Source organism: Choristoneura fumiferana, unplaced genomic scaffold, assembly GCF_025370935.1.
Source record: "Choristoneura fumiferana unplaced genomic scaffold, NRCan_CFum_1 Sck3bRy_105;HRSCAF=290_pilon, whole genome shotgun sequence".
NCBI classification, from domain to species: domain Eukaryota; kingdom Metazoa; phylum Arthropoda; class Insecta; order Lepidoptera; family Tortricidae; genus Choristoneura; species Choristoneura fumiferana.
Genome location: NW_027412787.1, coordinates 6,471 through 18,800, shown reverse-complemented (window position 1 = coordinate 18,800; position 12,330 = coordinate 6,471). Strand labels below are relative to the sequence as shown.

The window sequence follows — 12,330 nt, the reverse complement described above, 5'->3', positions numbered from 1 at the left end:
AAAACGGGGAATGAAACATTTATTTTAATTTAATTTAATTCATCATCATCATCATTATCCCAGCCTATATACGTCCCACTGCAGGGCACAGGCCTCCCCTCAGAATGAGCGGGCCCAGTGCGGATTGGGAACTTCACACGCACCGTTGAATCGCTTCGCAGGCTTGTGCAGGTTTCCTCACGATGTTTTCCTTCACCGTAAAGCTCGTGGTAAATTTCAAATGTAATTCCGCACATGAATTTGGAAAAACTCAGAGGTGCGAGCCGGGGTTTGAAGCTTTGAACCCACGACCCTCTGCTTGAGAGGCGTGGGAACTATAGCCTAAGCCCTCTTGTTCTGAGAGGAGGCCTGTGCCCAGCAGTGAACGTATACTGGGATGATGATGATGATGATGAATAGCGTGCGTTTGATAGCTCTGTGCCCTTAGTGTAAGTTTTCGGTTACAAAATACGTCTCGATCGCGTTCGCGTTAAAATCTCAATTTGTATGGAAACACGAACAGCGCCTCTAGCGGAACGTTTGCGATGTTCGTGTTTCCATACAAATTGAGATTTTAACGCGAACGCGATCGAGACGTATTTTGTAACCGAAAACTTACACTAGGGTACTAGACTTGAACTGAAAACATAACCTCCTTCGGGCAGTCGGGCAAACGCGCGCCATTGGCGAGCTCGCTACTAGTTAATAAGTTCCAAAAAACGACATTGTTCACAACTCTAATCTGTCACAACACAACTCTCCTCGGTCCGCAACTTGGATTGACACGCTACCGCGTCTCTATAGATCTGTGAAAACATAACTATTACTCAAGAGATAGAGGCCTGTGACAGACGGGCGACAGACAGACAGACAGCGGAGTCTCAGTAATAGGGTTTCTAGTGTCTATATCAGTGTTTATATCATCAGTCTATATCAGTCTATATCAGTTTATATCAGTCTATATCAGTGTTTATATCAGTGTCTAACTATTACTCAAGAGATAGAGCCCTGTGACAGACGGGCGGACAGACAGACAGACAGTGGAGTCTCAGTAATAGGGTTTCTAGTGTCTATATCAGTGTTTATATCATCAGTTTATATCAGTCTATATCAGTGTTTATATCAGTGTCTATATCTGGTGTTTATATCAGTGTCTAACTATTACTCAAGAGATAGAGCCCTGTGACAGACGGGCGGACAGACAGACAGTGGAGTCTCAGTAGGGTCTCGTTGCACCCTTTGGGCACGGAACCCTAAAACCTAATTATTTTTAAAATTCGCTGCACAAATGTCGTTCAGTTTAACGAGCACGATTCTATGTTTTAATTACCCCGGTATAATAAAAAAGAAGATACCAAGTCTAGAACTCTCCAAGGGCGTCTCGTGTGAAAAATACGCTCATTGAAAAAACTTATTATACTATAAAAATCTGCTGTCAAATAAAAAAATCTCATTCAAATCGGTCCACCCGTTTAAGAGCTACGGTGCCACAGACAGACACATAGCGGTCAAACTTGTAACACCCCATTTTGGCGTCGGGGGTTAAACCATATGTAGACAAGGAATGTTATAAAGAATTATATTTATTATTTTTTCACTTTAGCCAATGAAATTTACGTCCTTATATTCTGTTTAGCAGTATATAATCTAAAGTGGTTATACTAATCATTAAACACCCTTTTAAAATGTCTTTTCACCTCACTAGCTCGAAAACGCTTTCTTTATCCTTGGAAATCTGCGTGGAAAGTCGCTTTTTACCCGACTGCCCGAAGGAGGGTTATGTTTTTCGAGCATATGTATGTATGTATGTATGTGGGTATGTATGTAAATTTCTTTGGTCCTCGCTGCAGCTTAAGCTAGACAGATTGTAACATATGAGGTTGTTCAGTACAAGACTGGACATATAAAATACGCGTGTAAAAACACTTTAATGTTATTATTATCGAATAGCAACATTTTTAGTTCTAAGAAAAAACATAGGTTTGTCTATGTTTTCCTCTCTCTCTCTGCTCAGCCTTCCTATTCGCTGGCTGTGTTTTGTGCATTTTTTATATTTAAAATTACTTCAATAAAGTGATTTATTTAATCTCGCATTTTGTATTACACATGCGAAGTGGTCCTTCGAACTTATAAATAAATTCAGTGATTTTCTCGACGTTCTGTGTCTCGTACTGTGGTTTCGTTCCCGTGAGTGGGTACCAGGAGGTGACTTGCTATTTCGAGTCGCCCGCCGCAACCTCACCCGACCTATAGTTTGGGTGATCAGCATATTAGTATTCATCGAGGCATTCAAATTCATCATCGAGTTTCATCGGATTCAACGTTCTTGCAAGTTGCAAGAATTTTCGAGATCATATCTTCGAAAGAAAATTTTGTTGAAGTACCGACAAGTTTGTTAATTCGTACGGTAACGTATTAAACGTGTGACGTTAAACGTCATAATCGTTTTGACTTTGACAGTTCTGACTTTCAATTTGAGTGTTCATCTTGACTGTGTGCAGCAACCTTTATCTACTCTTTGGTGACTTTGTAACTTGCGCGCGCTAGGTGACAGTGACAGCTGTCAGTTGATGTCATTCATTATACTTCGTCGGTTCGGCCGTTAGCGGATTAATTAAAAACAACGATTGTTGTGGTGACTTTGCCGTATTTACTGTTTTCGTGTGCGTACTAAAGTTTAATTGCGTCAACAAGTGAAAGTGCGCGTTGTTTACTTACGAGTACTGGTTCCACCGGAAAGTTAGCGAAATGGAGGAGCTCAAGAAGTTGCGCTTGCGACGCGGGCAGCTCAAGGGAACTGTTACACGCATAGAAACATTCGTAAAGGATCCCATTAGTTTAACTTCGGCGACTGTGGACACTTTAGAGGCTAGAAAGGAGAAGTTAATAAGCGCCCTCAAAGAATATGAAAGTGTTCAACTCGATATCCTAAGCCGGGATGAGACCGACAAGGAAGAAATGGGAACATTTGAGGAGGCGTTCTTCAACACACTAGCCAAACTCAACGAGTCCATCAGAATGCTCAAAGGATCTGAAGCGGCGCACACAAATAATGTGTCAACATCGAAACTACCAAATGTAGATATACCAACTTTTGATGGTAAGGACTTCACTAAATTTAAGCCTTTCTATGATATGTTTTTAGCAGTCATTGATAATAATAAGTCTCTGTCCAATGTACAGAAATTATTTTATTTGAGGAAATATTTGTCAGACGAAGCATTGTCAGTTATTGTGAATTTACCGTTAGTAAATGGTTCATATCAAGAGGCATTAGAATTATTAAAAAAGCGATATAATAACAAAGCTAGGTTGATTAGTAGCCATATCAATGTGCTTTTAGACATCCCATGCATGTCAAGGGCACAGCGGCCTCAATAAGGTCATTTGTGTCACAAGTGCAGCAACAGTTGCATGCATTAAAAAATTTAAATGAACCCACAGATAAGTGGGATATGATTTTAATCACCATTTTGGGTAGAAAGTTAGACTCTTACACCAATAGGTCTTTTAACCTCGAAAGGGATCCATTAGTTTTACCCACAATGACAGAATTTATAAGTTATTTAGAAAAGCGTGCCATGGCGCTAGAGGATAGTTTGCCTCTCAAAGGTACTGACTATGCAAGTACCAGCAGTAATAATAAATGTAAATCTATACCCAGGGTTACCAATGTAGCTACCCCGTCCATGACGGCCTGTAGGTATTGTAATACAGTTGGTCATGCAATCTATAATTGCTTGAAATTTCAGGAGGCCTCAATAGAGGACCGCCAAGACTTTGCAGCGCAGCATAAGCTATGCACAATCTGCTTAAAGGTGCATACGGGCAAGCCTTGTAAGTACAAATTTAAATGTAAAATATGTAAAAAGTGTCATAATACCCTTCTACATACTGATGACCAGACTGCTGCCAATGTCGAGCAACCTGTAGTTGCTTCCACTGCCTTGTCTCATGACAATGCAGCTTATAAGGTACTATTACCTACAGTAAAGGTTAAAATATTTGACAAGTTTGGTCGTGAGGTTCATGTCCGAGCGTTGTTGGATAGTGGTAGCAGTGCATCTTTTGTAACTTCAGGTCTTGTAGAAAGGCTATGCTTGCAGCCAGTAGCACAAAATCAAAATATAATTGGTATTACAAATAAGTCTACCAAAATAAATAAGTCTATAACTTTGCCTATTGAATCTTGTCAATATCAAGATGTAAAATTCTATGTGGATTGCCATGTTGTTGATTCTATAACAACACATTTACCACAACAATATTTTGACTATTCAAAATTAAAAATACCAAAAGATGTCAAATTGTCCGATGACACATTCAATGTTCCCTCTGAAATATCTATGTTACTGGGAGCTGATATCTATTTTGGTTCATTATTAGATAAATGCATAAAAATTCCTAATGGTCCTGTACTACAAAGCACATTATTTGGTTTTGTTGTTGCAGGAAAAATAAATCAAGGATGTAACATCTCCAGCTCACATACTGCTCTTGTATCTAATTTTGCTATCTCTGATAACAATAAGTTAGAAAATGTAATGAATGAATTCTGGCTAACTGAGAGGGTGCCTGAGGTGAAGAGCACTGCTTCATTTGAAATATAGAGGCTGAAAAAATATTTCAAGGTTCTGTTAAGCTTGTAGACTGTCAATTTCATGTAGATATCCCACTTAAATGTCCAATAAATGAGCTTCAACTTGGAAACTCCTTTTCAGTTGCCTTACAGAGATTTTATTCTTTAGAAAGAAAACTTGTAAAAAATGTAGAGCTGTTAGAGCAGTATAAAAATTTATTGATCAATATGTGGAGATGGGGCATGCCAAGGATGTAGATATCAACTCATATGATGTATTTAATGGTGTTGCATATTTTCTAGCGCATCATGCTGTCTTCAATGTCGGCAGCAAAACCACCAAATTAAGGGTGGTATTTGATGGCAGTATGAAGTCTAAAAGTGGGACTTCGGTCAATGACGTCATGCTGAACGGGCCTGTGGTGCAGGGTGAGCTTTTCGATATACTCATTCTGTTCAGAACATACCTATTTACATTAATTTGTGATATAGAGAAAATGTTCAGGTGTATTTTGATTAACTCAAACCAAAGATGCCTCCAAAATATTCTTTGGCGCGACGATCCGTCCAAACCCATCAGGTGCTTGCAACTGCAAACTGTCACTTATGGCCTCAAGGCGTCTACCTTTTTAGCCACCAGATGTTTGGTAGAGCTAGTCAATTTGTATGGTGATAGGTATCCTTTAGCATCTCAAGCTATATTGAACAGTACATATGTAGATGACGTCATAACTGGTACAGATGATGTAGAGCAGCTTCAAATTTTAAAAAATGAGTTGATAGAGCTACTTAAATTGGGAAACTTTAATTGCATAAATGGTGCTCTAACTGCCCAGCAGTGCTGGACGACTTATCAAGTGATCTAAAATATTTTGAAGAGATAGATCTCAATTCTAGTAATACTATTAAGACTTTAGGACTAAAGTACGATATTACTTTTGACACTTTTACCTTTCAATGTCCTCTCAATAATGAAGACAACATAAATACTAAAGGAAAGTACTCTCCTTTATTGGCAAAATGTTTGACCCTTTGGGTCTTATAAGTCCCATTATTGTGTCAGCTAAAATTTTTATGCAAGAGCTATGGTTCATGCAATTAGATTGGATACTGTTTACCTGAAAGCCAACTACAAGTGTGGAAAAGATTTCTTGCTAACCTAAAACTGATGGGTAAAATTTCAGTACCCAGGTTATCTTATAACTCCGAATGTCAGTCTGTAGAGTTAGTAGGCTATGCTGATGCGTCATTCAAGGCCTATGGGTGTTGCATATATGTGAGGCTCTTAAAATTAAATGGCAGTGTAGAGACAAAATTGCTTTGCTCTAAATCTAGAGTGGCCCCTCTATCAAAAAGTCTCACGATCCCACAGTTAGAGCTCAATAGCGCCCTCTTATTAGCAAAGCTTGTATCTAGAGTCAGTAAAACGCTTGCAGTTCGGTTTCGTCACAGAACCTTTTTATACAGTGATTCCCAAATAGTTTTATGCTGGATAAAGTCTGCAAAACATAAGGTTTACAATACCTATGTAAATAATAGAGTCAAGGATATTCTTAATCTCACAAAGCAAGACCAGTGGTCTTATGTAAAGTCTTCGGATAATCCCGCAGATTTAGTGTCGCGTGGGGTAGAGCCAAAACCTACAATGTATAGATTCCTGGTGGCATGGTCCTAAATATTTGGAACATAGAGATTACAAACATGAAAATAATTTTAGATGTGACAAAGTTTTACCAATGGAGCTTCAGGAATTACATTCAAACGACACTTGCGAGGAAGTGCCTTGTAATTTTAATCAGGTTGATCAGCCTATGCTGAGTTTTCTTCAAAAATATTCCAGTCTCAACAAACTCCAAAACGTTGTAGGCTATATTTACAGATTTTTCAATAATTCTTCTTTAAAAAATGCTAAAGTTAGCTCTCCTGTATTGACTCCAAAGGAGTTGAATGACGCACTGCTAGTCATTACTAAATGTTTTCAAAGGCAACATTTTGCTAACGAGATAGAGACGTTGCTTTCAGGCAAGACTATTAAGTCTGGAATTAGTAACCTTCATCCATATATTTGTCAGGAGGGGATCCTCCGCGTGGGGGGCAGGCTGCAGAATGCTGACATTCCGCATGATAGGAAGCACCCACCTATTCTTCCCAAAAATTGTTTTTTTACTACCCTTCTTATAGAAAGAGAGCATTTGCGGCTCTTACATGGTGGTGCCCGTATGGTGTTGAGCTCTCTGGCTCAAAACTTTTGGATCATTAATGGCATCAGGGAGGTAAAAAAGGTAGTACACCAGTGTGTGAAGTGCGCACGAATGAAGGCTGCAGCTGCCAAGCAGCTGATGGGGTCATTGCCGCCTGAGAGAATCACTACTTCTAGGCCATTTCAGCATGTCGGCATTGATTTTTGCGGTCCATTTTCGACTAAAGTTGCTAGAATAAGGCGACCTCTAATTATGAAGAGTTATGTAGCGTTATTTGTATGTTTTACGACTAAGGCTATACATGTAGAGTTGGTGTCTAACCTCACTACTGAAGCTTTCTTGGCATGCCTCGATCGTTTTATATCAAGGCGTGGTATGCCTACTACTATTTATTGTGACAATGCTAAAACTTTAAAGGAGCAGCAAACACTTTAAAGGAATTGTATAATTTGCAATCTTCCGAAAAACATAGAGACTCTGTGTTTAGCTACTGTTCTAAACACTATATTAGCTTTAAGTTTATACCTAGTTACTCTCCTCATCATGGAGGATTATGGGAGGCCGGTTGTAAGAGTCTAAAATACCATTTAAAGCGTGTAATAGGTAATTTATGTCTTACATTTGAAGAGTTATATACTGTAATTGTACAAATTGAAGGAGTTCTAAATTCTAGGCCCTTATTAACTCTAGACCCCAATGAGGGTAAATATTTGTCACCTGGTCATTTTCTGATTGGAGCGGCTCTTACAAGTTACCCAGACGTAAATTTAACAGATATTTCAGTTAATCGTTTAAAATTTTGGAATATTGTAACCAAGCTAAAACAGGATTACTGGAAATCATGGTCAAAAGACTATCTCAATCAACTTCAAGGCCGTCCCAAATGGAAACAGGACTCGCCAAATCTAAAAGTAGGCGATTTAGTATTAGTTAAGGATTTAAATACGGCTCCACTCGTGTGGCCTATGGCTCGTATTGTTAAATATTTCCTGGCAAGGATCATAAAGTAAGAGTTGCCGAGGTAAGGAGGGGTAATAAAACTTATGTAAGATCCGTAACAATTTTTTTTCCACTACCACTTGACTAAGGTAAAATGTGAGTCTTGTTTATATTGTCTTATCTTCATAGCGTTATTAATCCATCTCGCCCGGCCCAACTATGTTCAGTACAAGACTGGACATATAAAAATACGCGTGTAAAAACACTTTAATGTTATTATTGTCGAATAGCAACATTTTTAGTTCTAAGAAAAAACATAGGTTTGTCTATGTTTTTCTCTCTCTGCTCAGCCTTCCTATTCGCTGGCTGTGCTTTGTGCATTTTTTATATTTAAAATTACTTCAATAAAGTGATTTATTTAATCTCGCATTTGTATTACACAGAGGTATTATTGGATTCGTCAATAATGTCGTTGACATAGGGTATATAATATTTCAATATGGCGTCTGCGAAAAAAAATATGGCGAAGCGAATAAAAATATATATTTTTGTTTGTAGAATATGGGAATCAAATGAAGCTAATAATTAGCCCATTCTAAATATTATATGGGTTATAATACTTTTAATCTACTATTTTCACAGAAATATCAAAAAGTATAAAATAAAAAACATTAAATTAAAAAAATCAAAAAACTCGACTGCCTTAAAAACTAAAAGGAAGAAAATAAGTCTAGTGGTCTAGAACTCTGTCAAGAAGCTCATTTAAGGTTCAACAGTCGGGACCCATTACCAAGATTTATTGAGCTGGTTACGATTTGAATGGGTCCCGCCCGACTGTTGGACCTTAAATGAGCGTCTTGACAGAGTTCTAGACCACAAGATTTATTTTCATCCTTTTAGTTTTTAAGGCAGTCGGGTTTTTGATTTTTTTAATTTAATGTTTTTTACTATCCTCTTGGCTGGAAAGAGTTTTTGAAAATTCGAACGTTATCGGAGCGGGTCCCTTGAAAATACATATCGACCACTTACTTTCACAATCTCGTATCTGGCCATAAAATTGCTTTAGAATCATCTTTATGTTAAGTATGATAGTGTTGATTTGTTGTATACAATTCGGGTAGATACGAGGTTGAGGAAGTAAGCGTTGAATATAGAAGTGTTCACAAAGAAAGTTCGTCATACATTGTTGAAGTAATATTTAAATCTGTTATTTTATTCTTATTACTAAACATTTATTTAGTAATAATAAAGCTCATTTCAGTTTTCTGAAATTATTCCAAATGCGTCTATAATTACAAAAAAAATACGTTACAGAACAAACAAGAAGAAAATAGATATCAAATGATGAAAAGAGATTCGGAAACGCACCCGAAAAAAAAGCACAATGACACGTTCTGAAACGTGGTTTGTCATAAATTATTTCATTAATATAAATGCGTTAGTGTTTTCATTCTTGTTATTATTTATTAATACCAAAAAATAGATAACATTTATTTACATTTTGTTCTATTACATAAGTTTTTTCGTCTTTATTCACAAAAAAAAAGACAAATAGGTAGATAGATATGTGGTCAAATTCAGAACGCACCTACTGGAGGGAATAAGTCAATATTACCAATTCTAGTAATAATTATTTTAACTTTGAGTAGGTTTAGCTATTTGCATAATGAAATGTAAAAAAATACTGTGCCCTTAGTGTAAGTTTTCGATTACAAAATACGTCTCGATCGCGTTCGCGTTAAAATCTCAATTTGTATGCAAACACGAACAGCGCCTCTAGCGGAACGTTTGCGATGTTCGTGTTTCCATACAAATTGAGATTTTAACGCGAACGCGATCGAGACGTATTTTGTAACCGAAAACTTACACTAAGGGCACTGGCTAACTCACTTATCAACGTCCAACCCAAACCCTGGATCTAGAAAGCTGAACTTTTACTTGGACTTCGAAATTCCCTCTTTTTATGGAGACAAGAACGTGAATGTATTTTGACATATTTCCATGGGATGAGAATTCTGAGATTTAGAAAAAGCCACTGGCATAAGCTAGCTAGCATAACCTGAAACTGATTTATAAGTGTTCAATTTATTTTCTTTCATCTACCTACTATTTTTCTCGTTGTCGTTAAAGTTGTTTAGCATCTCGTGCCTTTGAAACCCTCGACTACGCTCAGGATTCTTCAACCCTAGAATCCTTCGCTTGCTCAGGTTTCAGTATAAGCACTCGTTCCAAACAGTCACTTTCCAGCCTTGCATAACAAATAACTATTGTGTCTTTGTATTTAGACTTATATTTCGAGACTGCATTTTCGCTATAACAGCTGTGCAAATTGCCGTATGAGCGTTTATACCTACCAGCTGAGCTGGCAACGTAAAAATTGAATGAAAATTAAAAATGTGGTGTGATAGAACTGTGCTTGATATTAATTAATTAATTAGTTAATGTGTCCACTCAATAATAATTATTCTTAATAAAAACCTCACGCAACAGCCCTCATTAAATTAGCTTCAAAGTACTTATTAAATCAAGAAAATATCTTTAATACTTTAAGACCTATTGCGATTTTAGCAACCCGACCCTACCCTTTTTGCTCGTCAGTGTATAACATACTTTAATCTGTCATCTCCCAGGATAACAGGATCAAAGGAATTTGGGCACAAATTTGTGCCTCTGGGAGAGGACAGGTTAATTGATATGTCGGCGGCCGATCGTAAAATCCGCCAGATCACGAAATTCCTAGGCATATCGTGAAACGCCGCCATTTCATGATATGCCTAAACGTTGGCCAGGCAATTCACGATGTGCCTGAGAAATAATACGGCAGATCGATTAGAGCAACGCATTCGTCGATATTCCTAGCTCTATACCGGGCACATCGTAAAATAGTTTATTTTTTGGCCACTGGTGGCGCTGCGATAAAACAGTTACAAACAACTGGTGGTAGGACCTTGTAGAAGGTCCGCCCGGATTGCTACCACCATCTCGCTCGCTAATCCTGCCGTGAAGCAGCAGTGCTTGGCACTGTTGTGTTTCAGCGTGGAGAGTAAAAGACAGCCGGTGAAATTACTGGCACTTGAGGTATCCCATCTAAGAAAAAGAAAGAAAGAAAGAAAATAAACTAAAAGAATTTCCTTGCTCACCCGCGACCTTACGATAGCTAAGCTTATGCAAAATATGCGTGTTCATGCAGTTCCTCCACCTCCACACTGTAAGAACACACACAAATCACACAACCCATCTATCACCACCACCACACTACACTCATCAACCAGAGCTCATCTTCAGAGTGACACAACCGTACACCATGCTACCAGTTGTTAGACTAGCAGTTGTTAGGGTAGCATGGTGTACGGTTGTATTGCTCTGAAGATGAGCTCTGGTTGAGTTCGAAACGCGTCAGTGTAGTGTGGTGGTGGTGATAGATGGTTTTGTGTGATTGTGTGCTTTCTTACAGTGTGGAGGTGGAGGAACTGCATGAACACGCATATCTTGCATAAGCTTAGCTATCATAAGTTCGCGGGTGAGCAAAGTAATTCAGTTCATCACTAACCTATTACCGAAATTACCTTAACGTTTTGACCAAATACACCTTGAATCGGTCGTTTGTTTTGACATGAGTATGATCATCATATGCCGTATTACATGGGGCTACCGGAGCTATCATTACCGTAATTTCAATGGTCATTTACGTCGGAAAGATAACTGGTTCACGGTCATGCGTCAAAAATTGTGATATCGTATGTTGTATGTTACAAGTTCATTAACATAAAATCTAGCTGCGGATTATGTGTGTATTCTTAACACATTATGAACCGTGGGAATAACGGGATAAAACGAATCATATGTTTTATTCCAGATGACCAGCTATCTGCATACCAAATTTCATCCAAATCCGTCCAGCTGTTTCAGCGTGAAGAAGTAACAAAGATACTCACTCACTCAGTCAATCACAAACCGCTGACTCGATTTAGAATTCCTAGGCATAATAATAATAATAATAATTCATTTATTTATTCAGACAACAAAGATCCATACATTATTAGTAATTTGCTTATAACTATGTTAGTATAACATGCGCATAAGCCGTGGTGGCCTAGTGGTTTGACCTATCGCCTCTCAAGCAGAGGGTCGTGGGTTCAAACCCCGGCTCGCACCTCTGAGTTTTTCGAAATTCATGTGCGGAATTACATTTGAAATTTACCACGAGCTTTGCGGTGAAGGAAAACATCGTGAGGAAACCTGCACAAACCTGCGAAGCAATTCAATGGTGCGTGTGAAGTTCCCAATCCGCACTGGGCCCGCGTGGGAACTACGGCCCAAGCCCTCTTGTTCTGAGAGGAGGCCTGTGCCCAGCAGTGGGACGTATATAGGCTGGGATGATGATGATGATAACATGAAACGGCGGCATATCGGTTCTGGCACTTCGCCGGCCGCTGCGTTGTGGTCACAATTCAGTCACCAAATTTTTTTTTTATCTGCATATGCATGTATGTATGTATGTAAACTCTTTATTGTACAAAAGAAAATTAACAAAATACAACTGACAAACTTTAAGATACTTGTACAAAGGCGGACTTATCCCTTTAAGGGATCTCTACCAGTCAACCTTTGAGTGGATGAGAGGAGAGGAGC

At 38.4% G+C, this 12,330-nt stretch overlaps 1 protein-coding gene across 2 annotated transcripts; it reads left to right on the top strand.

Moving 5' to 3' along the window:
* The first annotated feature begins 2,664 nt into the window (after positions 1–2,664).
* LOC141444968 (uncharacterized) lies at positions 2,665–5,351 on the top strand. 2 transcript variants are annotated; one of them, XM_074110748.1, is made up of 3 exons: positions 2,665–3,079; positions 3,732–3,816; positions 4,862–5,351. In XM_074110748.1, the coding sequence occupies exons 1-2, from the start codon at positions 2,728–2,730 to the stop codon at positions 3,773–3,775; spliced, it is 396 nt and encodes a 131-aa protein (XP_073966849.1). In that variant the 5' UTR covers positions 2,665–2,727; the 3' UTR covers positions 3,776–3,816; positions 4,862–5,351. The 2 variants fall into 2 exon arrangements, with proteins under 2 accessions (XP_073966849.1, XP_073966850.1); XM_074110749.1 differs by lacking the exon at positions 4,862–5,351 and adding an exon at positions 4,432–4,578.
* The last annotated feature ends 6,979 nt before the right edge of the window (positions 5,352–12,330 follow it).